Here is a 27,585-nt window from a genome sequence, read left to right as displayed (position 1 = left end):
CACCTCGGGGTTGAAAGGGCGGTGCTCTACGGATCGCGGGAGGGGACAAAAGAACTCTGGGAAAGCCAGCGCCTCATTCTAAGAGCGAGCGAGAAGAAGGGCTTTTCGGAGTAAAGGCTCGGCTGCTGAGGCCTACCCGGCCATTGACGCATGCGCAGCAGGCTCAGTCGTTGCGCCTGCGCAGTCTTGCCAAGTGAGACTTTTTTCGCCCCCTCTGTTCGCCTTGCTTCCCTGCGGGACATATTTCGCCCCAGAGAAAGAGGCAGGTTTACTTCCGGCATGTGGCTGGCTGCTGTTGCTGGTGCTGAGTCTTCCCTCGTGGGTTCCTTTTGGGGGTCTGGAGAAGGTAAAGGGGGTCCCTAGGGTCCTGGCGAGCAGGATGGAGGGTCCCTGGTGGGTTTTTAGGCCCTGGAGGTAAAAACAGGTGAAGGAGAGCCCTCCAGGGGCTGCTTTTGGATTGCAGCTCCCATCATCCCCTCCCAAATTCCGAGCCCATCATGCGTGGCTAGGCCTAAAGGGCCAGTTATTTCCACCTGGAAGGGAGTTGCAGGGGCCCTTGGGATTATGTGTGTACAAGAAATTTATTATTATTATTATTATTATTATTAAATACATGATATTATACTATGTTATAATATATAATAATAATAATAATTGATGTAATATGTATTATTATTATTATTTGTTGTTGTTGTTGTTGTATTTATTTGTATCCCACTTTTCCTCCAAATTTGAGACTCAAAGCAGCTCACGACTTAAAACAGTGACTCCCAGACTTCAGTTCTCCAGATGCACAAATGGTGACCAACAACTGTGCAGAAGTGTTTTCAACCAGCGAGGAAAGTGCTGCAGGGCTTAGCTGTTCCTGCAGAGATTTACAGTTGCAGAATTGTGAGAATGAGTGCTTCCTGTTGTTGTTGTTGTTGTTGTTGTCGTGTGCCTTCAAGTTGTTTCCGACATCTGGCCAGCCTGTCATGAGTTTTGTTAGCAAGTATTTTTCCAGAGGGGCTTTGCCATTGCCCCTCTCTGAGGCTGAGAGAGTGCTACTTGCCCAAAGTCACCCAGTGGGTTTATGTGGCTGAACTGGGATCTCAACCCTGGCCTCCAGAGCCCTAGTCCAATGCTCAAGCCAGGGCACCATAAGAAGAATGAAACTGAGCTGCTCTCATGGAACTTCTTTTTTGTCTTTCCATCCACAGGATGATGGCTGAAGAAGAGGCCTGAGAAGAGAGTGACAGTACTGGGCCATGGCTCTTTTTGACACCCCTCAGGAGGCCTTTGGGGCCTTGCGCCCCATCTGTATCCAGCTGACCAAAGTCCAGACAGTGGAGAATGTGAAGGAGCTCCAGGCCCAGCTCCAGACGGTCAGCGACTCTGCCCTACAGGAGCTCCAGGAGTACGTCCTCTTCCCTTTACGATTCACCCTCAAGACTCCAGGGCCCAAGCAGGAACGTGTGGTCCAAAGCGTGGTACAGTGTGTCACCTTTGTGCTTTCGGCCACTTGCGTGAAGAAGCCCGCCCTCTTCCTGGAACTTTTCTCTGAGCTCTGCATGTGCCTGGCGTCTCCGTCCGCTCCACGCCAGCTGGCCCCTTTGTCAGAGGAATTAAAGCATTCTGTGATCCAGTCCCTCCTGGCTTTGCTGCACTCAGCCTATGGGGATGTGATCATGTCCTTATACCAGCCGCCCAACCTTCCCCACTTGGGTTTTGCTGTGTCCTTGCTCTTGTCCTTAGCCAAAGAGGAAAAAGCCAGGCAAATCAAGCTCGCTGCCTTAAAATGCCTGCGGACTTTTATTTTGCAATGTGACTGCCAGGAGTATCACAGGCCTTTGGATGAGGAAGACAAGAAGCAATGTGGGGATCTCTTTGCTTCTTTTCTCCCTGGAATGTCCATTACTCTCTCTCAGATGATCACAGGCGATATGAAGCAAGGCCATATGGTGGTCATCTCAGCCCTCAGGGTCTTTTCTCAAGCCATCAGCTTGGTCATGGCCGATGAACAGTTGGCACAGATCCCTCCAGAAAAGGAGAAGAAACCGGCCTTGGAGGAGAGTAGAATATCAGAGCTTGTAGTACACAGAGGCCTGGAATGGGCCAAAGGTACTGCAGCCAAACTCTCCATCCTTATCAAGAAGGTGGTTGCCTCAGCCTCTGTCCACTCTCACTGGAAGGTTAGGCAGGAGCTGGTTGAAACAGTTCATCTCCTGATGTTGACATGCAGCCAGTCTTTAGTGGGATCGGTTAGTGAACTCTTGAAAGCCTTAGTGAGTCTTGTGAATGATGAAAGGCCGGAGATCCAGGCTCGGAGCAATGAGGTCCTCAGGAGCATCACAGTTCAGGGCATGGTGGCTGAGAATAGGCCTCTCACCAACATCCTTTCGGAAGACCTTCACTCCCTGGCCACTGCTCTTCCTCGCTTAATGAACTCGCAGGATGACCAGGGCAAGATTTCAACCTTGAACTTGTTGCTCGGCTACTTGAAGCTGCTGGGACCCAAGGTGAGTGTCGTCCTCAACTCTGCGTCCCACCTCCAGCGTCTCTCCAAAGCGCTAGTGCAAGTCCTGGAGCTGGATGTGAGAGATGTGAAGATCGTGGAGGAGAAGCGCTGGAGCTCTGGAGGGCTGGAGGACCTGACTAATCATAGCGTCCACAGCAAGTACTTCCGGTTCTTCACGGACGATCGGATCCTGCCCCTCCTTCAGCAAATCTGCCAGGTTCTTGGCTACTATGGGAACATCTATTTACTTGTGGATCATTTCATGGAGCTTTATGGAGAGTCGGCTTTGTACCGAAAGCAGGCTGCCATGGTTGTCAATGAAGTAGTTGCGGGAGCTGCCGGGCTAGAGATGGATGGCCTCCAAGAACGGGAAGCAGTGCTAGGCACTGAGGATCTCAAAGGAGTCATAACGTCTGTGTTAGAAGAGTATGTCGACCAAGCAAACTGGCATTTGATCACCAGCATGGAGAGTGAAGAAGCTGCTGCAGAACTGGCTATGAAATATTCTGGGCTTCTGGCTGTTGCATCTGAAGTGCACAGCCAGCCCCTTCCTCCGTTGGACCCAAAGCCCACGGTCCGCTCCATGAACAGCAACATTTGGCAAATCTGCATCCAGCTAGAAGGGATAGGCTGCTTTGCCCAAGCGCTCAAGAGGGACTTCCGCTTGCTGTTGCTCTCCGCCTTGTACCCAGTTCTGGAAAAGGCAGGAGACCCCACGCTGCTCATTAGCCAGACAGCAAGGGGTACCATGGCCAAGATCTGCCTCACCTGCGGTTATGGCTCTGTCCCTGAGCTCATCAACCAGAACGCTGACTACCTGGTGAATGGCATCTCCCTGCACCTGCGCCATGTGGCACATGAGCCCCATGCCTCACGGGTCTTGGAGGCCATGCTCCGGCACTCGGACGCCAATGTACTGCCTTTGGTAGAGGATGTGGTTCAGGACATTCTGACCAAGCTTGACCAGTGCCACAGTGACCGGGCCTCATCTTTCCTCCGGGTCATGCACACGCTGATGAAGATGCTAGGTAGTCTTCTCTAGAGGTGCTGGTGCCTCACCAAACTACAAATGCCAGGATTCTATAGGATGGAGCCATGGCGGTTAAAGTGGTATCAAAAGGCATTATTTTTACGGCCCAGATGTACCCTTCATTTCTCTCCCCCCAGTTTCAGAACTGTAGTAGGGACAGACACTGCTTGGTCGTCTCCTTCCTCTCTCTTCTCACCCTGCCACTGTATGTCTGTGGTAGTACTCCTGGGTCCTATGTGTTGGGCAGGGAGAATCACAGAGCTGTGTGTGGGTTGTGTTATGCTCTGAACATTTTGAGGTAAAATCTCAGCTAGTTTTGTTTGTAGCAACGTAGCTAGTTTTAGCTCTTCTATTTGAACTGGAGCTGATCAGCTCTAGGACTGCCTTTTTTGTGTCTAGTATTAGGTATGTTTGAGGCCATAATCCTTTCCACTTCTCTTTTGGCAGTTTCTTGGTTCAAGGTGGAGCATCCAGCAAGGAAGGGTTGGGAGCAAGAGCGTGGACCTTTGTTGGGGGCAGCCCAGCCACAAGAGAAACTGCCTGCCCTGCAGCCCCCAACAGCAATGGAGATGGAGGAGTTTTTCCAGGAATATGTTAAGCAGAAGCGGATTGCAGAGGGTGACATCTCTGATTCGGAGGATGAGGGGCAAGGTCACTGCAGCTGCAAAACTTTTGGGTTGCTGGTTGGACATACAAGGGTCAATGCTGGTGATTCCCACACGTTGTACTTCCATGTGTTTTGTCCCAGAAGCTCCAGCCAGCTGGGCCAACATTCAGAAATTCTGGGACCTGAAGTCCAAAACACGTGGAGGACCAAGGTTTGGGAACTACTGGTTTATGCTTATGATGATTAACCTCTTTTAGCCCAGCTCAGCCTTATGGGAGGCGTTTGGACTTCTACTAGGGTTGCCAGGTGAAATACAAGACAGGACTGCTGTGCCTTTAATACAGTGAGTCTGTGCCATATGTGGGCTCCTTATAGGCGGCTTTCAGCATACGCTGAAGCCGCCTGGAAAATGGACGTGAGCCCCGCAGCACACAAGCCCTATTAAATCTAATGGGGCTCACAAATGGCACACATAGCCGCAGGGGTGCGTGCAGCAAGCATGAGCCCCATTGGATATTATAGGGCTCAAGCTTACACAATATTTGCTTTACACGGCGGGGGGGGGGGGGGGTCCGGAACGGATCCCCCACGTAAAGCAAGGGCCCATTGTAGTTGAGTAGCAGAGGTGATTTCAGCGGGTGTTTTTTGTGCAACACAATGATTAAAGATACCTGAGCCCTGTCCTGTATTTCATCTGTCAACTCTGTTTCTAAGAATGGCAGAGAGAGAAAGAGAGAGAGAGAAAAAAAAACCCATTAAAAAGTTGGGAATCCCCAAATGAGGAGACAAGCATTTATCTCCCTGGGACATTCCAGAGGATGAAATTAGGATCCCAGGAGATTTGAATCCAAGGCCTATGGGATCACACCCTTCCCCTTCCACTATGAGTGTGCATTCATTTTACTCATTCATTCGTTTGTTTTATTTATTCAGAAATTAATACTTATTTGTCCATTTTATTTATTGTATATACTCATGTATAAGTCTAGAAATCTTAGTCAAAAAATTGACCCCAAAAACCTAGATCGACTTATCCACAGGTCAATGTAAATACTGTACTATTAACTCTTTAACTCTTATTAAAGAGCGAACCATCCCGGCAATCTGTCCTGGAAGCACTGACCTCTCTCTGCTTTCTCTTCCATCCATCCTTTAGTGTGAGCCAAAACCATTATGCCTGCCAGAATTTTGTAGGTTCTTTGCATTGTTTTCTTTGCTTCATCATTTAGGCCTGTTACAGACAGCCAAATAAAGCTGCTTCAAGTCACTTTGGAGCAGTATGGTATTTCAATGATACATGTGTCCTAAGAGTCCAAAGGCCGCACCAAAGCCACGCTCCAGTCCTAAGGACTGGAGTGCGCTTTGGTGAAGCTTCCAGACTCTTAGGACTCCTGCATCATTAAAATCCATACTTCCAAGTGACTCGAAGCAGCTTTATTTTGGCTGTCTGTAACAGGCCTTAGATCCTTTGTTGCATGTCCCTAAGTTTTACCTACCTATCCTTATCAAAATCCATAATTTTAACCCAAAACCTGCCATTGACTTATATATGAGGTTGACTTATAGTCGAGTATATACGGTATCCCCTTCCTTTGAGTCCCAAAGCTAGAACTCAAGACAGCTAGGAAGATTTTAAAAAAGAAATGCAAGCATGAAACATTAGAAACATTCACAAATTTAAGACAGAAATAGTAGTACATTCTCTATAGGGTTAAAACAATTTCAAAGAGATTGAAAAGCCAAGGTGCACATGTAGCACAGCACAGTGACCTTTGCTTTTAAAACAGTTCTCTAAAGCTAGCTAGAATAAAAAAAGGTCTTTGCCAGACTGTGAAATGACTCTGGGTGGGCACAGAATTTCTCTGCAGCTCCTTGTGAGAGGAGAACAGGTGGCCCTTCGTCTGGTTACTGTGTGCATGACTGAGGTTGCTGAATCAATGCATGGGTGTACATGCAGCCCCATGGTGGCTGGTGGCTGCAGTGGTCACTTCTGTGCCTTTTTTAATTCTACAGAAAAGCAAGTGCCAGTTGGCGAGTCCGAGGCTGCTGAGGACCCTTGTGAGGAGCAGAGCCAGTTGCCACTTTATGCCCAGATGGCCAAAGATGTGACGGAGAGATGTGTCCACTTACTCTCCGCCAAGAGCCTTTGCGTGCGACTGAAGGTACTCCTTGGAGCAAAGGTGCCAGAGGGACCTCCCAGGGGAAATTCAGGCAGTTGTAAAATCAAGTAAAGTCTGGCATCTTCATCCACAGATTTTTTACTCATGGATTCAACCATCCATGGCTTGCAAATATTTTAAAAATATATAAATTCTTTAAAAAAAGCAAACTTTGTTTTTTGCCATTTGTATATAAAGGACCCCATTTTACTATGTCATTGTATATAATGGGACTTGAACATCCACTGATTTTGGCATCCATGGGGGGTCCTGAAACCAAACCCCAGCAGATTCCAAGGGCCCACTGTACACTAGCCAGGTGTTGACCATAGAATGGGCACCCAAATGGTTGGCACATCATTGGGGATGAGGGAGTAGCTTGTTCGTATCCATGCTTCCAGTTTTTCCTCATAGGAGGCTACTCAGCCCTTTATCTCAAACTCATTAGTTCCCAGACCTGTCTTGCTTGTTGTCATTTGGGGGGGGGGCGCGGAGGAGGCAGTGAATCCACTATCAGTTTTATGGCTGCTCTTACTTCCTGACAGTAAGATCTGTGAATATACTGTGGCCTTAGAAAGTGGTAGAGCCTCCTTCTTTGCAGGTTTTCAAACAGGCTGGATAGTCATCTGTCAGAGGTGCATTGATGGTGCCTTCCTGGATGGCAGAATGGGATTGGATTGGATGGCCTTTGGGGGTCCTTTCCAACTCCATGATTCTGTGATTCTTCCTGCCTCTGATCTGGTGGTACAGGAGCTCTCTCGCACCCAGGGCCCAGTCAAACAATGTCACTTGGAGTGTGTCCAGAGGAGGGCGACCAAAATAGTGAAGGGTCTGGAAACCATTCCTTATGACAGACCTGCACAACATATTGTCCGGGGGCTGCTTGTGGCCCACCAAAGGATTTCGGGTGACCTATGAGGATGCGGAACGATTTCAAGGCTCCTTCACTGCTCAGCCTTCTCCCAAGGAGCAGGCCAGGCAGCAGAGGAGGAAGACGGGCAAAAGTTTGCCAAGCAAGGCTCCTCTGCAGCTTGGCTTTCTCCTGAGGAGAAGGCTGGGTGGAGGATGGGGATGGGTGAACATTTGCAATGCTCCTCCGCTGCTCGGTTTTCTCTTGTGGAAAAGGCCAGGCAGAGGAGGAGGAGGATAGAATTGATGTAAATTATTATTAACTAATAATAAATTAATTAATTAATATTTAATTAAAACCTATCTATAGCCCATAGATTTTCCTTTCCCTTATACCAGTGGTCCCCAAAGTGTGCCCTTTAAGAGATTTTGGACTTCAGCTCCCAGAAGCCTCAGCCATCTTGGCCAATAGTCTGCTGAAGTCCAAAATCTCTTGAAGAGCACAGTCTGGAGACCACTGCCTTATACCATCTTCAATAAACAACAACAACACATTTTCCCAACCCATTTGCTCTTTCTTCATTAAGATTGTTCTTATCCATGCATATACAGTATATATTTATATATAACCTTCTGTATATATGTGTGTAATTATATATCTTTACATAAGTAGAGACTTATATAACATAAGTATGTAACCTGTAATCAGTATATAAGTTAACATACTGTTGTTAAACCTTTCGCAACTTACTTGCACCATGTGGATGCAGCCTTAATTCCATTTACTATTGCCTCCTTCCTTTGGCAGGTCCTGGATGTCCTGGAATTATGTGTGATGGTGCTTGGTGCTCATGAAAATGTCCTTCTCCCTCTGGCACATCGGGCATGGCCTCCTCTTGTTCACCGCCTGACCAACGATGACCCATTGGCTGTACTCAGAGCATTCAGGGTAAGCCAAACCAGAATCCCAACACAGGGCAACATTGCCCCCAGGGCCGATGGGAAGGACAGGCCCTGGGCTTCCTCCAGGCAGTGGGGGGCAACACTCTCTGCTCTACTTTAATGGGCCTGAGCTGCCTTTCGCAGGGGATGGTGGCCCCCATTTGCACCTCTGCTTCTCACTGGAGCTCCTAGCATCCACACACCCCACTGTTACATATCCAGATCCTTTCTGATGGTGGAGTGCATTTTCATCTATTTATATGTATACCAGTAGTTTATGTATGTGTATATTGACTTAATTACCAAACAGAACTAAAAAGAGTATATATGTATGTGCATAGGTATGTATAGGCAGAAGCCAGTGTAGGGTAGTGGTTTCAGTGTAAGACTATCAAGTTTATCACACAAAGGAGATCAGGAGTTTATCCCATGAATATCCTGGAAAAACCGTGTAATTATGCGAAAAGATTTCACATGACGTCACACAAAACCCACCATTACAGTGGTCACAGAGTAGCATTAATGCACATCTTTTTACTTGCAGGATTTCAGCAGGAATGTGTTTCCGATATCACTTTATTTGCACAATTGTGTATGATAATCATTCCTGCAATTACTCACCCTTTTCGCTTTATTTTGTGGGATGCTTTAAGTGCGCTTTGATCTCTCTTTAATGCCGAAATTGTCTTCCACCTTCTTCAATAGCTAAAGATGAAATGTTTTGCTTATGCTATGTACGTGTGTATGTGTGTGTGTGAGAGAGGAAGCACACACATACACAACACACACAGAATGCATACTTCATATCCTTGGTGGTTCAGTTCCAGACCCTCCCAAGGATGGCAAAAATGTGGTTTAGGAGGGCCAACTGTATATGTATGCAACAAGGCACTGCAGATTCTGTGCCAAGTCAAAAACGGTTCTGCAGCTAGCATGCCATTATTGAAATCAAACATATACTTGCTTTATATTCTGTTGTGTGTTCAGTGTGTGGACTTTCTTAATAACAACTCTCCCTGTATAACCTCATACATAAAATACGACGACAAGGAGTTATAAGGCAAAAGCATCTAGCTAAAACAAAGCAGTTAAACTCTTTTGGAAATGACTTTCCATCCCTGCCTGCTAAATACCCCACAACATGTCCAGCCCTGCTTCAAGAAGACTGCCTCCATATTTCTGGCCTCTGAGTCTGGGACCTAGATCCCATCTCAGGAGAGCTTTTGAAGTGCAAATAGTTTGACCAATTACAGCTGGATTTTGTACAGAAAGGCAAAAAGGAGCACTGCCCAGCCTTAATCCTGGAGTGGGCAGGCAAAACTCATGCAACGGTCTCAAGGACTAGGCTGGATTTTAAGATGGGGGGGTGAGTAAGACAGGGAGAGCGAGGAGGAGAATCCATTACCAAAACCCTCTCAGCAATTTTGAGATAGCCTACTGCTGAGCAGCAGGAAAGGTGATCTTATTTAATTATAAGCATCCCTTTGATGGTTGCCTCTGTTTCAGTAGCAAAAAAAAAAAAGTGAGGCACAGCAGGAGACTTGAGCATTGGAGAGGGACTCCTCACAACTGGGCTTGTGCAGAAATACTGGGTCACTGCAATAGTTGGGGCCCACTTCAACATTTATCCCTTTCTAGCATTGAAACCATCGTGCTATGTTGCCCTTTTCTTCTGCACCAGGCTCCCAGCTCGCATGGCGGTTGCTCCACATTGCATTTGGCGAGCGGTGTATTTATTATCGCAGGCTGCAAGACTGGCGTGTCGCCCGCAGCCTTCCAGATAAAGGCGAAACATGGTACAGGGAGATAAGAGATTATGGGCAGAGAGAAAAAGTGACCCTGGCTGGTGATGAATTGGGAGAACACGCAAATTTGTGCAGATGGATGCGGGAAGTGAAGAGGGGCTAAGCAGGTTTTGCCCAGAGTAGTTGCATGTGTGTGTATAGAGCTGCAAAAGGACGCTTCTCTCCATTCTTGGATCTTCCTTCTTTTCTCCATTTTTATAAACTTGTACCTCTGGTTTGTAATCTGCTACCTTAGGAGAGGAATGACAGGAAGAAAACTCATTTTGAAATGTGGTGTTGGAGGAGAGTTATATGGGTCCCGTGAACCACCAAAAGAAAAGACCAATAAATGGGTCCTGGAGCAAGTCAAGCTTGACCTCTCCCTCGAAGCAGACCTGTCTGCTGAGACTATTGTACATTGGGCATACTCTGGGGAGGCATGGCTCGATAGAGAAGGGAATAATGACTGACAAAATGGAAGGCAGGGGCTGAAGAGGAGGGACTGCAGTGCAGGTGGACTGAGCCAGTTGAGAAGCCGCGGCTGCTTCTCTGAGTGTGCAAAAGCACTTTCCTTAAGTGGCAGGGGGTCTTGCAAGTCTCTCATTCATAAGGTTGCCTGGCGCTGAAGAGAGCTTGATAGCAAATGGCAGCAGCAGCGGAGGAAAAGGAAGCCGAATGTGAATGTATTTGGAATGCAAATCTATCCCAGCTTGCAAGCACAGTCAGCCCTCCATATGCACAGGTTCGTTTTCCATGGATTCAAGCATCCATGGCTTGAAAATATTAAATATATATAAATTCCAAAAAGTAAGCTGCAGTAAAATTTTGTCATTTTATATGAGGGAAACCATTTTAAATTCCAACCATCACCCAGGACAAAAAAGGAGCACAATAAAAAGACTGGTAGACCAACCCCACTTTCTGGAAGATGACTTGAAGCACCTAAACTGGTCTCTACAGGATAAGAAGCGTTTTCTGCACTCAAATAGCTCTTACCCTCAGGAAGTTCTTTCTAAGGTTTAGGAATCTCTCTTCCTTTAGCTTCAATCCATTGTTCTGGGTCCTATTCTCTGGAGCAGCAGACAACAAGCTTGCTCCCTCCTCAGTATGACGTCCCTTCAAGTATTTAAACAGGGCTTTCATATCACCTCTTAACCTTCTCTTCTCCAGGATAAACATCCCCAGCTCCCTTAATTGCTCCTCATAGGGCTTGGTGGTTTCCAGACCTTTCCCCATTTTGGTCTAACCCTTCCAACTGAGGCTGAGGGTGGTACACTTGTTTGCCAGCTCAGTCAGGATTCAGCATGTAGGTGTGATGCAAAATGTTTGCTTTGGAAAGTGGGGGAGAGACCCAAAATGGGGACCGGAGGAAGGGACATGGCTTAGGAGACATGGCTTGCTGGACCTCTGAACCAGAATCCTCCATGCTGCAACCCTCTGTTGCGGTGCCTCTTTTTGTGAGCAAATGTAGATTTTCTCTGTGTGTGTCTAAGAGTCTGCTGTAATGTGTATGTGTGGATTTCAACAGGTGCTGTGTACCCTGGGAGCCAACTGTGGCGACTTCTTGAGGCGGCGGTTCTCCAAGGACATCTTGCCCAAGCTGGCAACTTCTCTTGCCAACCAGGCACCAGTCAGTGCCCGGGCTGGACCCATCTATAGCCACACTTTGGCCTTCAAGCTGCAGCTTGCTGTCCTCCAGGGCTTGGGCTCTCTCTGCAAGGCGCTGGACCTCAGTGAGTAGTAGTGCTCTGGAAAGCAGAGAGGGAGGAGACCAAAACGGTCACCTAGTTCAGTCCCCTGCCATTCATAAATGCCGTATACACTTGACTATAAGTCGACCTCATGTATACACCAGGAGCCCTGGTGGTGCAGTGGTTAAATGCCTGTACTGCAGCCATTCACTCAAAACCACAAGGTTGCGAGTTCAAGACCAGCAAAAGGGCCGAAGCTCGACTCAGGCTTGCATCCTTCCGAGGAGGGAGCTAAAATGAGTACCCAGACTGTTGGGGGCAAATTAGCTTACTTACTAATTAGCTTACTTGCTGTTCACCGCTATGATCTTTGGAATAGCGGTATATAAATAAAACAAATTATTATTATTATTATTATTATTATTATTATTATAATACGTTGACGGCAGGGTTTGGGGCCAAGATTATGGATTTTGATATGACTCATGGATAGGTTGAGGGTAAAACTTAGAGGCACTTAGCAAAGGATCTAAAGGATGAAGCAATGCAAAGCAATGTCAAAAACTTATCAGATTCCAGCAGACATAGCTCTTTGTGCTCACCCTTAAGACTGATGGATGAGAGAGGAGAGGGTGCTTCCAAGACGCGTTATACTCTTCCCTTTCACCCAGGGATGTTTCCTTCTTTTTAATAAGAGTTCAGATACAGTACTTGCATTGACCCATGGATAAGTCGACTCAGGGTTTTGGGGTCAATTTTTTGACCTAAATTTCTAGACTTATACATGAGTATATACAGTAAATACCCGAAATCAGGGGTTCCCAAAGACTGTTAGCTAGAATTTCAGGGCGTGCAACAAAGAGTGTCTTGTGTCCTTGAGTGGCAAGTCATGAGTCGTCACTCTTTTTCCCCCTATATAAATTAAAATCTAATTGCTCAGTTTAGATTTGCATTTTATGCATTGAGTTAAAAGATTTTTTTTAAAAACCCAGAATGCTCACCTGCAGTATTGTATGTGGTTCAATTTATGCTTTTAAAATTCAAAATTTGACTTCTTCCTCTTCAAATGTGACATTACTTTTTAATCAATTAATCAAACATTTCTTAGGGGTGTGGGGCATAGAAAAGTTTGGGAACCACTGCCCTAAAGGAACCAGATCCCTCCTGATCTTGGAAGCTAAGCAAGGTCAGCCCTTGGTATCCACTAAAGTTTGGTTCCAGAACCTCCTGTGGATACCAAAGTCCATGGATGAACAAGACCTATTAAATGCAATGGCATAGTAAAATGGTGTCCCTCATATCAAGTGGCAAAGACAAGGTTTGCTTTTTGGAATTAATTTTTTAACACTGTTTTGAAGCCATGGATGAAAACTCAATGGCTATAGAGGCCTGACTGTATTTGGATGGGAGATCATTAGCAAAATCCCAGGTGCTGTAGGCTCTGTTTCAGAGGAAGGAACTGGCAAAACCACCCCTGAGGATTCCTTGCCTAAGAAAACCCCACAAAATCAATGGGGTCGCCCTAAGCAGACAGGCAACTCAAAGGCACATACACACATAAATACACAACACAGAGCTAAAACACTCCTGAAAGACGATTGTCCACTCTTTGTTCAAAGACCTCCCAAAATGGAGAATCTACCAATCTCTAAGGGCCAATACACACTTCAGAAATAATTCAGTTTGGCACCGCTTTAACTGTCCTGGCTCAATGCTAGGAAATTCTGGGAACTGTAGTTTAGGGAGACATTTAGCCTTTTCTATCACAGAGTTCTAGTGCCACCACAAACTACAATTCCCAGGATTCCCTAGCACTGAGCCAGGGTAGTTATAGTGGTGTCGAAGTGGATTATTTCTGCAGTGTATTTTGGCCCTGAGAGAACTTGTTCCCTTAGCGTTGGAACAGACCACAAGGACCACCTAGTTCACCCCCCATCAATGCAAGAATTCACAACTAAAGCACTCCTGAAAGACGCCCATCAAACCTCTTTTAAAAGACCGGCAAAGAGGCATTCAGTTTAAAAGCTCAGTATGATTAAAAACTTAGAAAAATGACAATTAAAATAGAACTATTACAATATTAAAGCAGATCATTTCTTTAAAAATAGATTACAATTAAAAAACAGAAAAGCACATTACAGAAAAATTCTTTGCAACGAAACAAGATTTGAAATCTAATCCTGGATGCTTGAAGGGGAGAGAGAGATATTGTGTGTGTGTGTGTGTATGTACGCTTGTTTCTCTGCAGAGATAAGAGGTACAAAGTGTGGAAGGAGGCTCTAAAAATAGCAGTCTGAGCCGGTGGTTTGAGAAACGCTCCAGGAATGCTTCATAAACATTTGCAGGATCAAACACCTCGGTCTTCTCGCTTTGCAGCTGCATTTTCCAATTCCCTCTCGCCAGAGCTCTTCCTGACTGTACAGCTCTGAGCTTCTAGTCTTGGTTGCTACAAGGCATCCTGGGCAGAGCCACATGGTAGCCAACAGTTCTGGGCAAAAGGAAGCAGAGACAGTTGAGTTTCAGATCTCATCATGCGCCAATCTCTTGCCCCAGAGGCAAAACTGCCCTTTGTCCATGATCCAGTGGCACCTGGTGAGCCCTGTGTTAGTGGTGGCAATGAATCCACTCTGGGGTTTACCTTGAACTGTAAAGGAGCTACTCAAGGTCCTCCTCCACAGTGTGCAGCAGACATAAGGAACTCATTCGTAGAATCCAAGAGTGGGAAGGAACCGCAAGGGCCATCCTGCTGTGCAAGAAAGCATAGCCAAAGCTAAGATGCCATCCAATCTCTGGTTAAAGGTGCAAAGAAAGAGTCTTAGGAACCAAGACACTGCAATTTTATGGTTGGAGCTCACCACAACATGAGGAACTGTGTTAAAGGGTCACGGCATTAGGAAGATTGAAAACCATTGGTCTAGACCAGTGATGGCGAACCTATGGCACATGTGCCAGAGGTGGCACTCAGAGCCCTCTCTGTGGGCATATGTGCCGTCACCCCAATGCAAAGTTTGCCAGAGTTTGTTACTAGAAAGCCAGAGGGACATGGCACTTTGCAATAAATAAGTGGGTTTTGGGTTGCAGTTTGGACACTCGGACTCTAAAAGGTTCACCATCACTGGTCTAGACACTATATTTTTATTGATGCAGCCTAGAATTACATTGGCTTTTTTAGCTGCCGCATCACACTGTTGATTCATGTTCAGAATGTGGTCTACTAGGACTCCTAGATCCTTTTCATATGAATTGTGGTCTAGCCAAGTGTCTCCCATCCTATATCTGTGCCTTTCATTTTTTTTCCTGCTTAGGCGTAGGACTGTACATTTCTCCCTTTTGAAATCCATCTTCTTATTTTTAGCCCAGCCGTCTAATCTGTCAAGGTGATGTTGAACTTTAATCCTGTCCTCTGAGGAATTAGCAACCCCTCCCAGTTTGGTATCATCTGCAAATGTAATCAGTCCTGCTAGCTGTGGCCATTGTGCCCCCTTCTTCCCATTGACCCTTCCTTCTCTCCTTCTCTGCAGGTGAGAATGACCTGAACAAAGTGGCGAACATCTGCCTGCCCTACCTGAGTGCCAAGCAGCCAGCAAGGCTCCAGGAGGCTGCCTGCAGGTAACACAAATGCACACATGACACACAAAGTCTTGCGTGTCTCCTCTCCTATTCATAGCCAGCTGGGAGTCAGTCAGGCATCTGCTCTAATTCATTCCCACCCTCCACACTAAAGCAAAGCTGGAGATCTCCCTTCCACTTGCAGGTCTGTATAATTGCACAAGAGGACATGAAATGGGGAAAGGGGCTGGAAGCATCAGGGGTGGGGTTGTCTGGTAAATCTGAAATAAAAGGTAAGAGGCTGAGAGGGCATCTCCACAGTTAGAAATAATGCAGTTTCAAACCACTTTAACTGCTGTAGGTTCTATCCTACAGAATCCCGGGATCTGTATTTTGGTGAAGCACTCTTTGGCAAAGAAGGCTAAAGATCTTGCAAAACGACTGTTCCCAGGATTCTGTAGGATGGAACTAAAGGTGGTGTCAAACTGCATTATTTGTCCAGTGGAGATGCACCCTGAGTCTCAGGATATATGGACAAAGAAGGTTTATTTCTCAGATTAGCACACCGCATATCCGCCAAATAATGCTTCTACAGGCTTCTTCAGGGGCTGGTTTTTGTTTTTTTAAGGGACGGTGAGAAAATTTGTTGTTGCTGTTTTGCTTGTTGTGTGCCTTCAAGTCCTTTCCAACGTATGCTGGCCTAAGACAAACCTATTAGGGTGTTTTCTCGGTAAGACTTGTTCAGAGGGGGTTTGCTTTGCCTCCCTCTGAGGCTGAGAGAGTGTGATGTGAGGCAGAGGGCTAAGAATGAGGAAAAAGATAGGCATGCATTCATGCCATATATGTTGAAACTCCCTCCTTGTTCTTATTCTTCTGCCAAGTGAAAACCGACCTGTTTCAACTGGCTTTGAGGAATTGACTGCTTATGGGATTTAATAGTGCACTGTTTTGTTTTATTATCATTATTATTATTATTATTATTGCCTTTTAATGAATTTTGGATGGTTTTAACCCTGTAAATTGTGCCGTTTGAAAGGGTCAAACAACATATGACTGGTGGTTCCCCCTTTTCTATCTGTGTCTTGGTTGTGTCAAAGAGGTTGGAGGGATGCCATCAGGAGATTGGATTCTGTCAAGTGTCCAGACCACTGATTCCATCTTGTCCAGTGGTCTGGCATTCTGGGAGCTAAAGTTCAAAACACCTGGAAGGCCAGAGTTTGGGTATCACTGGTCTAGACTCTGAATGGGGTCAACCAAGGTGGGATGCTCAAAGCAGAGAAACCAGACTCAGAGTTCATCTACACTGTAGAAACAATGCAGTTTGACACCACTTTAAGTGTGGTTGTACCATCCTATGCAATGCTGGGATTGGTAGCTTCACAAGGTCTTTAGCCTTTTCTGCCATATGGTGCTGGTGCCTGACAAAGCTACAAATCCCAGGACTCTGTAGGATGGAGCCATGGCCCTTCAAGTGGTGCCAATCTGTATTAATTTTGCAGTGTGGATGCACCCCAAGAAGCACTCATCTTCTTTGGAGAGTAATAACCACATCAGCAGAAGAGAACTGTGTTGAAGGCAGTGGAGGAACTGGAAGGGGAACTACCAGGCAGATAAAAGCAGTGGCATTTAGCTAACTCTTGTTAGCACTCTGCAGAAGGAGACAATGATAAACCACTTCTGAAAGCTCTTTGCCTTGAAAAGCCTTTGATGACTGTAGTGAGTTTGGCCTCTGCCTCCAGAAAGATGAGTTCTGCAGCCCTTCTTAGTACAAGTGGAGTCTCCCTTATCCAGAATTCCAAAATCAGACATACTCCAAAATTGCCCACATTGGGGGCCGAGAAAGTGACCCATTTCTTTGCACCCCTGTGTACAAACCTTGTTCCATGTGCAGCATTGTTTAAAATATTTCCTCCTGCCTTCTCCCTTACAAGCATCACTGTCTTTGTCTGGTGAGTCCTGTCTTCTCCTGATGTGGCCAAAGTACCACAGTCTCAGTTTAGTCCTCTTGGCCTCTGGGGAGACGTCAGGACGATTTGTCTAGGGTCCATTTATTGGCCTTTTTAGTAGTCCATGGTATCCAGCACCACATTGCAAATGAAATCTTCCACATATCCTTAAGGAAAGATGGGGGGAATTAAAACCATGGGCGGGATACAAACTGCCATATAGTACGTATAGGATACGTACTAGGGTTAGGAAGGGGCGGTGCTTCCGCACCCCCCTAACCCTAGTACATATCCTATACGTACAAGATGGGGCGGGTTGCCCCTTCTACATGGGCGCTGCCATCTTTACGTACTGGACGCATAGCGTCCAGACGTGTCGCGGCGCCTATGACGTCGCGAATGCGCCGGCGGCGCTTTGCGACGTCATCAGTGCGCCGCAAGAAGAAGCTCCGAAATGGAGCTTTTTTTTTGCTCCGCGCGGGAGCCGCGCGGTTTGGCTGCTGAGGCTCCCACGCAGAGCAAACGGCGGCGGCGGGAAAGCGCCGCAAAGCGGCGGTTTGTATCCCGCCTTAATTTCAGAACAACCAGCAGAAACCCATCAAAGAGAGGAAACAACTGTAATTTATTTGAAGTGTGGATATTCTGATTGACGACTTTTTGGGGGGAGAGGAGGATTCGGTATACAAAATATGTCATCGTTTCATTTGAAATGCTTCTTTTCTGATTTTCCACTTTTAAAAAATTGGGGCAGACCCAAATGGTCAGGAAAAACTGATTTCTCATCTAAAGGCTCCTGGATAACGACAAGGAATGCAGAAGAGCACAAAGGTAAAAATGGTAATGTCAGTAATCTTTAAATGGTTTAACTGCAGGAACAAGGAAATTGTTTGAATTGGATGCTGGCCCTGATGGGGAAAATGGCTTTTAAAATTTGTGAAGCAAAAGCAGAGGTTATAGAGGATCATTTTGAAACGATACGGTGCCCCTTGATAACATTTACTTCAGAAATGAGCTTTGCCCATGGACCTGCAGCAAAACAGATATAGCCTTTTGGGATGACAGGCTATAAGTGGATCTTTGTTTCTGGCATTCAGTGTAATTGGACTGGTTTTGTAAATGTATTTCTTATATTGATAACAATGCCCAGTTGTAATATGAACACACACACACACACACATATAGGAGAGAAATAAATACAGATTGAATAGAACAAGAGTTAAAATGCTGGGACCTTGAAACAGAATACCAGGAAACCATATAACACTATAATGTCTGTTTACAATTCCTTTTGTGTTTTAAGCATTCAGTATTTTTACTCTGTTTCTTGCTTTTATTGTGGAAGTATTTTAAGTCCGCTGATGTTCTTCTTAGATTTGAACATTTTTACCTTCCCTTTAAATCTTTTGTTCCTTGTCTGTTCATTCTGGTATTTTAAAGCTTCTCTCTATCTTAAAAATATCTATAGCAGCCTGCTATCACCATCCTCCAAGAAGTACAGACATTGTGTCCCAGCCTTGCTCTGCCTTTACTCCACTGAAATGGCTTAACTCACCCTTTCCAGAAAGGCCTGCTTTTGAAAAGGTCAGAGCAAAGCTAGTGTAGAGCAATTAAATTGTTTTAACTGGTTTTAAATTGTCTTGTTTAAATGAGAAATGGTTTAATACGCTTTTACATTGTAAAAACTGTTATTCTTTTAAATGGCTCCCAATTTATTTTAATAGTATATTGACCTGAGATGGCTGGATATTGGGGGAGACGTGAATATTTATATCCGGTCGAGGGAGAAAGTGCAAAAGCAGGGTTACAGTTGAACGTTAAGAAAAAGTAATGACCACAGATGATTGACATAACTTTAAAATTGACCATTAAGAGGCTGAAAGGATTTTGTATTCCTTGTCTCAGTTATTAATCAGAACGGAGACTGGAGTCAAGAAATTAGAAGAAGACTAGGACTTGGAAGGGCAGCTTTGGAGGAACAGGATGAGATCCTGAAGTGTAAAAGAATATCATTGAATACTAAAGTTAGGATGGTCCATGGGCCTTAAATTTAGGATGGTTCCTCTTTCTATGTTCTATGGTTGTGAAAGCTGGACGGCAAAGAAAGCAAATAGGTGCTTTCCTGTGTGATGCAAGAGAAGAGTTCTGCAGATGCATGGATTGAGAAAAGACCAATAAATGGGTCCAAGGGCAAATGAAGCCTGAACTCTCCCTAGAAGCCAAGAGGACTAAAGGGAGACTGTTGCGATCAGGAGAAGACAGGCTAGAAATGGTGAAAGAAATGCACAGAGGTCAAATACAAAAAGATGTCACTAAAAAAAAACTATTATTAAAATGAGGTTGTTTAGTCTTTTGCAGCATAAAAAGGAGGAAGTGAAGAGAAAAAGAAATGTGGCACAACTTTTAAGCCTAACTGTTTTTTGTATTTGCATGAGCTTTTGTGGATATAAACCCACTTCTTCAGATGCAGGAGCAAGTGGTATTAAAGCTTCAGGCTTTAAAGCATTTTTGTACAGTTGTGGGAGTGGGATGGGATGCCATAGGCTGCAGGAAGATGTGAGTTATCTCCCTTGCCCTAAATTTTCAGAGGGGGGCATAAGATGATACAGGTCTTTCTGATCTTTGCAAAGGTCCGTTCGTGTTGATGTGTGAAAGCAATGAATCTGTTTATCCAAAGTTTGTTTCACTGGGTTCAAAATTCCCTCTGAGAAGATTCCTCTTGGAATAAGTGCAAGGACTCTTGAATTAATACCCATAGTTTGCCGTGAAGCTACTGTCTTTGTTCATACCTCTGTTAATAGGATGGGATTTGTCGATAAAATTTGGTTCATGATGTGGTGAGTCTGTCTAAATAATGAAAGCAAATGCATTAAAAAGGCAAAAAAGAAAAACTGGAGCAGCCACCGAGAAGGCACTGTTTCTTGTCCTTGCCAGATGTTTCTGTGAAGGTGGCAGAAGCAAGAGTCTTTGCTGAAGATTTTGGAGCCCAGATAGGGCTCTTCCATATTGGAAGAGAAGGCTCTTTCAGTAGTCTGTCACAACATTCTGGCCTCTTCCCTGCCGAGGGATGTGTGATTGTGAGCTGTCTTTTGGCACTAAAGCAGAAGTGCCCAGGTCCCTCTATGCATCTGGTTGGGGCCCCTTTCTTTTCTCAGTCCCACTTTGTTTCTTCCAGTTGTGGCCTGGGTTGCAGCAAACGCTGCAAAGCAAAAAGTACCCTCTATCTGCCAGCAGTCGGACTGTCTCTCTATCTGTCTGTTAATATAGCTATCTATCGCCAGCAAATTGCACTTGAACCAAACAGCTACAGACATAACCACGCCATCCTGGATTAAGCCCAGGATCTCTTGCCATGGAAACCGAGGTTGCTTGGAAACTGTCAGAGTAATTTTATTTAGAAACAACAGTACAGAAATCAAGTTGCTCCTCCAGCCTCAGAGGGCTCTGGGCTATCAATGGAGGCTGCGATGGGCTGGGAAAGGATGTCTGTCAGTCAGTATGATCTCGGCCACAGCATCCTCTTTACCTGCTTCACCTGGACCCAGGGATGTTTGGTGGAAGCAGAGGGGATTTGGATAAAATATATGGAGCGAGATGAAAATGATTACCAAAATAATCTTCCACTTGGGATCTGGCTAAACTGTCCACACTGGCTGCATCCCTGAGGTTCTGTTCCTTAGAAATGGGCTCACTCATAAATGGACCCCTCTGACATGCGCAAAGGCAGATGGAGAGGCAAAGCCATTTTTTGCACCAACTATCATCATGGCCTAGCAGCACCCAGTGACCAAAGACCTCTGCCACTGCCAATAAGTTGAGCAGAGTTGCATCTCTTGTCTAATCTGTTGTGCAAGAGAGGTCTCTGCTTCTCTAGTTTCTCATGTCTGCAAAGTACCAGTAACACCGAGTGAACTCTCAGCATCATTTTGTTTCCTGGGAAGCGGGTAGGATGGGTTGATGAAAACAATTTAAAATTAGGAAGCACTAAAAAAGTAACTTGCAGTCTAAAAACATACTAAAGCATCTAACAAATTAAAACAAGTACAATAATAATAATAATGTAATTTATTCATACCTCCTGCCTCTCCCACGGATTACAACCTTAAAAGACACTTAGTACAATTTACAATCAATACAACATAAAATACTAACACTAAATTTACCAAGAATTCCTATTCTCTAAAAATTACAGCTCGTCCATTAGCCAACAATCAGAGTCAAGGAAGAGCAGTCGTCATAACCTTTTCATATGGAATGAACCATTCACAGACTTCAAGGGAAGTCATAGTGCCCCTCTATTCTGCTCTGGTCAGGCCTCACCTGGAATAATCCTGGGTCCAGTTCTGGGCAAAACAATTCAAAAAGGATGTTGAGAAACTGGAGCCATGTGTCCAAAGGAGGGCAACTAAAATGGTGAAAGGTCTGGAAAGTCCTAAGGCCAATGTGGAGTGGCTTATGGAGCTGGGTATGTTTAGCCTGAAGAAGAGAAGGTTAAGAAGTGACATGGTAGCCCTATTTAAGTATTTGAAAGGATGTCACATTGAGAATGGAGCAAAGTTGTTTTCTGCTACACCAGAGAATAGGACACAGAGCAATGGATTCAAGGTAAAGAAATAATACTGTGTCCAGTTCTGGGTATCACAATTCAAAAAGGACGGTGAGAAACTGAAGCATGTCCAAAGAAGGGCCACCAAAATGGCCAAGGACCTGGAAACCATGCCCTGTGGGTAATGACTTAGGGAGCTGGGTATGTTTAGCCTGGAGAAGAGAAGGTTAAGAGGTGACATGATAGCCCTGTTTAGGTATTTGTAGGGGTGTCACACTGAAGCAGGAGCTAGCTTGTTTTCTGCTGCTCCAGAGAACAGGACACAGAGCAATGGGATTAAACTACAGGAAAAGAGATTCTGCCTCAACATTAGGGAAAACTTCCCAATACTAAGAGCTGTTTGACAGTGCAGTATCCTGATCCAAAGTGTGGTGGAATCTCCTCCTTTGGAGATTTTCAAACAGAGGCTGGATGACCATCTTCCCCATGGAGTGCTTTGATGGTATGTTCCTACATGTCAGAATGGGGTGGGACCGGATGGCCCTTGGGGTCTTTTCCAACTCTAGGATTCTTAACAGGGATGCCGCTGCAGCAGAGGATCCTGCCCCACATCCACCCACAAGGTTTTGCCGCCACTGGGATACAGAATGCAGCTGACATTAAACTAACAGTAAACCAAGTCTGTGTTTGTTGTAGACTTACAAAACAACTTTCAAAAGTAGGAGGCGGCAGCTGCCTCTCACCTATTCTTCCTCAGGTTCCTGCAAATAAAAATTAAGAATCATTTATACTACTTTATCATATTTCAACTTGTTCAGGTGCTGCAGCTTGAAATCCCATCTCCAGAGGGGCACCAGTGCCTGGCGTCTGATAGGTATCAAGGCTAGACTGGATCAGGAGGCAAGATCTTAATGAGAAGGCAAAACTCAGAGCAGGGCTGCCGCCTTCCCAAGTCATTCAGGATTGAATGTAGAAAATGCAAAGGCAGTCAGTATGAATTGGCTTCCTTTAGCATTGATTGAACTGTAGCAGATGGACAGGGTTTTGCCTCCGCTGCAGCAAAATGGTCCCAGGTCATCCAGTCAATGGAAAAGGAAGGAAATCCTTATTGACAGAATCAAGAAAAAAGTTGTTTAATGGAAAGGCAGCCAACCCACAGTGGGCCTTGGCTAGCAGATGGAGAGCAGAGAAGGGTAAGACAGTCCTTGCGTAAGAAAGTTGGGACTGCACACTGTGTAGCCATGCAGAGAAGCATTGCACCCGTTTTGGAGGAAATTGCCGAACATCTGGAAGCCCAACGTTTAAGGGCACCTGGGAAAGGCAAGACTAAAGAGCAACCTAGGATGAAGGAGAAACAGCCACAATCTGTTCTTCCAAGTGTTGTGATTTAAAAGGGAGGGAAAATCCAGACAAGGATCAAGGCTAAAATAACTGGCCTTAGGAACAAGTCTTAACAGCCACATCTATCAAGAATGGCAGATGCTGAGAGGGAGATGGAGTCCCTCAAATAGACCCTATAAACATGTCACGCTTGAGGATGTGTATCTGGATTGAGGATGCAATCTTTATGAGAAGGCACTGCAAGGGTCATCTGGTCCAGTCTGTTGGGCCACAAAATCTTTGGGCTGGAAGGGGCCACAAGGGCCATTTAGTCCAACGCTCAAACCGCTGCACTCAAGGGGGCTGATGTGCAAATTAAAACAAATCCAATACAGTTACAGGTTGCAAAAGGCCATTATTAAAACAAATAGCAATAACAGTAAAAACATTTAAAGTGTACTACTAAAAATAATAAAGGTATGTTTTTTGGGAAAACAAAACAAAAGGAATATTACGCCAGATTCAAAGTTGTTTCTTTGCAAACATTAAGTATTATTAGCTTTGATATATATGTGTGTGTGTATGTGTGAACTGTGATAGATAGATAGGTAGATAGATGACAGACAGACAGGTCTCAAAGTTAATTTAGTAGTAGTAGTAGTAGTATTTTGTGTGCATACTTATATCCACTAGCAGCCTTCTTTGTAGGAGTGGACTATAATTGATTATCTGCCACCCAGGCGCCAGTATGATATGCAGGGAATGGTGGTTTTGCTATCTGCCAGGGAGAGCTGGGTTCAAATGCCGCAGGACTCAACTCCAGGCCTTGCGCCAGTGGCCCATTTTTCAGTTTAGCCAATTTCTCTGGATTATACTCTCTCCAGAGAGCTGAGCAAAGGCACAGGACAGATGTGATAAATCACACGCGATAAATCACACCGGTTAAAGATTGGAAGCCTCATTGCCTGGTCCAGTCACCCAGCGCAGGGAGGAAAAACTGAAGGAGATGCACCAGGAGCCTTGTCATCCTTCTGGGCTGGGCATTTAAATCTTGCTGCTTCTGCATTTGTTTATATCCTGCCTTTTCCCCAACCTGGGACTCAAAGCAATGTGTGTGTGTGTCTGCGTATCTGTACCTTCAAGTCACTTGTGGACTTATGGACACCCCATGAATTTCACCATGTTTTCTTACGCAAGAAATACTCAAGAAATGGTTTTGCCAATTCCTACCTCTGATATACAGCCTACAGCACCTGGTCTTCATTGGTGGTTTCCCATCCAAGGCCTAACTGAAGCTGATCCTCTTTAGCTTCCAAGTACTGGTGGGATCTGGTTCCTTTAGGGCAGTGGTCCCCAAACTTTTTTGGGCTACTGCCCCCTTTTCTCTTGGGCAACAACTGTAGCCCCCTTGCCCTGGGGCATATTTTTGATATTAGGTCTACTGTTCTACTGCAAATTCAATACAGCCTTTGCATCGAGTCACTTGGGAGCAGCAACCAAGAAGCCTATTTCTTGAGTCAGTCTTGCAGCAAAGGCTGGCGCAGATGAGACTTAGGGTGACCCCATGAACTTCTCAGAGGGTTTTCTTAGCAAGGAATCCTCAGAGGTAGTTGGCCAGTTCCTTCCTCTGAAATACATCCTGGTATTACAGCACTTAGAATGCAGCACTTGCTATTCATTGGTGGTCTTCCATCCAAAGGATGACCAGGGTTGCCCTTCCTTAGCTTCCAGTATTAGATGGGAACTAGTACATGGTCCCTGGGGGTATTTAGGTTGGTCATTCAGGACCTGAGATAGCTCTCTTAATATTACTCAACACCCAAAAGAGATTTGCTGCCAAACTGACATGGGAGCTATTAGCCAATTCCTCTGGAATTTGGAAGGATCTTGCCAAAGCCACCTCCTTCAACTTGCTGATCCTGGGGCTGTGAGCATCCTCTGAACCTCTGCCTTAGAGGACTTGTGGTGTTTTGGGAACCAATGAAGGGGAGGGCAGTGGTCTCTGCTGGACTGGAGGGGCCAGTTGTTCAATGCAGAATTGGAGCAGGCTCACCTGCCCAGAGTTGTGGATGGAACCAATGGCAAGGCATGTGTGTGTGTGTATGCAGTGGTTTTTCACTTTGCACAAATTGGGTGATGGCATGTTCATGGATGGTCTTTTCTCTGTCTTCAGGGGAAGGAAGGAAGGAGGACTCTGTCACCTTAAAGACTAACCCATTTATTTCAGCTTCAACATCAGAGGAGTTTTGTAGACTTCAGCCCACCTCCTCAGATGCTGTCCATGGAAGCTGCTCTCTAAAATAGTCTCCAGAGTTACACAAAGACTCCTCCTTAGTTCTCTCTTTTATACTGAAGCAGGCTTTTGTGGCTTCTGCCTGAAAGACTGAAGTTGCAGGTAGGAAACAGAAGCCAAGAATGTGAAGTTGAAGGCTTCCATGGCCAGCATCCATAGTTTTTTTGTGATATTTTCAGGCTCTGTGGCCATGTTCTAGAAGAGTTTATTCCTGATGTTTCACCAGCATCCGTGGCTGGCATCTTCAGAGAATACTGGCATGGAAGTGAGTGGGGTATACGGTATATATCTCATACCCAGAGTGACACAGTATGTGTATATATATACCCCACTGTCTTCCATTTTAGCATTCTCTGAAGATGCCAGCCACAGATGCTGGCGAAACGTCAGGAATAAACTCTTCTAGAGCATGGCCACATAGCCCAAAAAAAACCCATAAAACCTTTAGAAGCCACGAATCTCTCCCCAGAAGCCCATCCCATGGGTCAAATCCAGATTTAGCCAGGCATAGAGGGGGGCCCATTGAATATCACCTTTTTCACACAACTTCTCCCTGCTTTTGTCTTGGTGTTTTGCAGCGTCTTCCTCCACCTGATGCAGATGGACCCAGATGCCACCTGGCTCTTCCTCAGCAATATCTGGTGCCCCCACACCTACCAGCCCCCCCACCCCAGCCTGGCACCCGTGAATCTCCATGGGATGGCAAAGAAGCGGAACGAGTTCACCGACAATGTGCAGCACCTGTTGGATGTGCTGCACAGAGGATCCTGATGGGCATCTTTGGGGTTTGCAGGTGAACAATATAGAGGCAAGGCACCTTGCCCAGAAAGAGCCACAAGGCTCTGAGAGGAAAGAAGAAACAGCGCTTCAGGTGGAAAGGCACAGGTTTGAAGGGAGCTCTTGGGCTCGGTTGTAAAATGTTCCTTGAACCTTCTTGGAAGGCTCCATGCTTGGCATGTTCTCACCTCCCCTGGAACGCAGTTGCTTAATGCTCTGCAGTTGCCCAGGTCATTGAGAGACTCTTGAACTCCCTGCTGGCCAAGTGCATCTATGCAATCCTGCCGTCCTCCTGGCTTGGTTTGACCATCAGAAGAAGAGTTCTCGACTTCATCCCTTTAGGTCCAAGATCTTGGCTGTTTGTTGCAGGTCAGAGGATGGACGGACCAATTCACCTGCCAGCTGGCTATTCTGCAGCCACTTGACTGCAAGACTGTGACTTCTTCTTCACTTGAGACCACTGACTACACAACCCGCTCCATCACTCCCATTCGTTTGGGAATTCAGAGGTCCCTGTTTCACGTTGTGGAGAAACGTGGGGCAGGGGCAGGCATGTTTGACTGGTTTCTTATACAAGAGAGGCAGAACCTGAGCTGCTTTCAAGGAAATGATGACCCCAAGAGCATGCTGTGACAGGAGCTGATGTGCACAAAACTTTGCCCAGGCATATTGTGCTGCCTCGCTCCCCTCCTGTTTATTTATCTCGAGTGATCTTTGCAAATCCAGCCCCCCATTTATCTTGTTTCTCTCAGCAGCATGAGCCCAGCATTGTCATTTTTCCTCCCTGCGCAGAAGAAATGGGATGTCACCCTTCCTAACAACATTAAAGAAGCATTGCTTGGATTTTCTTCAGGAATAGTATCTCACTGGGCAGGGAGGGTGGGAGGTGTTTACTACCCTGTGCTTACTCATAGTAGCCCTTAAGGAGGTGTTGAACTAGAGCAGTGATTCCCAAACTTTGGTCCTCCAGATCTTTTGGAATTTGGCTTCCAGAATCCCTAACTGTTGGCCAAGCTGGCTGGCATTCCTGGGAATTGAAGCCCAAAGTATCTAGAGGACCAAAGTTTGGAAACCTCTGAACTAGAGATTGAAAACTCTTTCTCAGGCTAAGCATGCCCAGCTCCCCAAGTCTCTCTTCATAGAGCTTTATAGTTTCCAGACCCTTCACCATTTTGGTGGCCCTCTTCTGGACATGCTCCAGCTTCCCAACATCGTTTTTGAATTGTGGGTCCAGAACTGAACACAGTATTCCAAGTGAGGCCTGACCAAAGCAGAAGAGAGAGGCACTATCACTTCCCTGGATGTGGAGACTGCAGGCTTCAGGGAAATGATTTTCTGGCATAGGTTTTGCTGGACTCCATTCCATGCATCTGATGAAACAGACTGGAGTCCATGGAAGCTTATGCTAGAAAATTATTTTTCTCAGTCCCAAAGTTTCTACATGATTCCCTTTTATCCCAGTAGCTGTCAAATAACTTTAAATCCAACTCCCATATTCTTGACACTGCTTGCTGGAAGAGATGGGAGATGTAGGCTGGATCTGGAGGGGTCCAAAATGAGCCAGGCTGCTGGTCTCTTTCTCTCTCCTTGGACCCATT

At 45.7% G+C, this 27,585-nt stretch overlaps 1 protein-coding gene across 3 annotated transcripts; it reads left to right on the top strand.

Moving 5' to 3' along the window:
- Positions 1-64: 64 nt before the first annotated feature.
- TTI1 (TELO2 interacting protein 1) lies at positions 65-26,830 on the top strand. 3 transcript variants are annotated; one of them, XM_042461931.1, is made up of 8 exons: positions 65-193; positions 1,200-3,525; positions 3,975-4,178; positions 6,148-6,296; positions 7,951-8,091; positions 11,397-11,601; positions 15,081-15,168; positions 25,789-26,830. In XM_042461931.1, the coding sequence occupies exons 2-8, from the start codon at positions 1,248-1,250 to the stop codon at positions 25,979-25,981; spliced, it is 3,258 nt and encodes a 1,085-aa protein (XP_042317865.1). In that variant the 5' UTR covers positions 65-193; positions 1,200-1,247; the 3' UTR covers positions 25,982-26,830. The 3 variants fall into 3 exon arrangements, with proteins under 3 accessions (XP_042317865.1, XP_042317867.1, XP_042317866.1); XM_042461932.1 differs by lacking the exon at positions 65-193 and adding an exon at positions 221-346; XM_042461933.1 differs by lacking the exon at positions 3,975-4,178.
- The last annotated feature ends 755 nt before the right edge of the window (positions 26,831-27,585 follow it).

Source organism: Sceloporus undulatus, chromosome 4 (genome assembly GCF_019175285.1).
Source record: "Sceloporus undulatus isolate JIND9_A2432 ecotype Alabama chromosome 4, SceUnd_v1.1, whole genome shotgun sequence".
Lineage (NCBI taxonomy): Eukaryota > Metazoa > Chordata > Lepidosauria > Squamata > Phrynosomatidae > Sceloporus > Sceloporus undulatus.
This window is presented reverse-complemented; position numbering and strand designations above follow the sequence as displayed.

Coding starts and splice junctions, on each gene's coding strand:
- TTI1 (XM_042461931.1), top strand. CDS start 1,248: ATGGCTCTTTTTGACACCCCTCAGGAGGCCTTTGGGGCCTTGCGCCCC. Junction 4,179..6,147: donor TTCGGAGGATGAGGGGCAAG/GTCACTGCAGCT, acceptor TTAATTCTACAG/AAAAGCAAGTGCCAGTTGGC. Junction 8,092..11,396: donor CTGTACTCAGAGCATTCAGG/GTAAGCCAAACC, acceptor GGATTTCAACAG/GTGCTGTGTACCCTGGGAGC.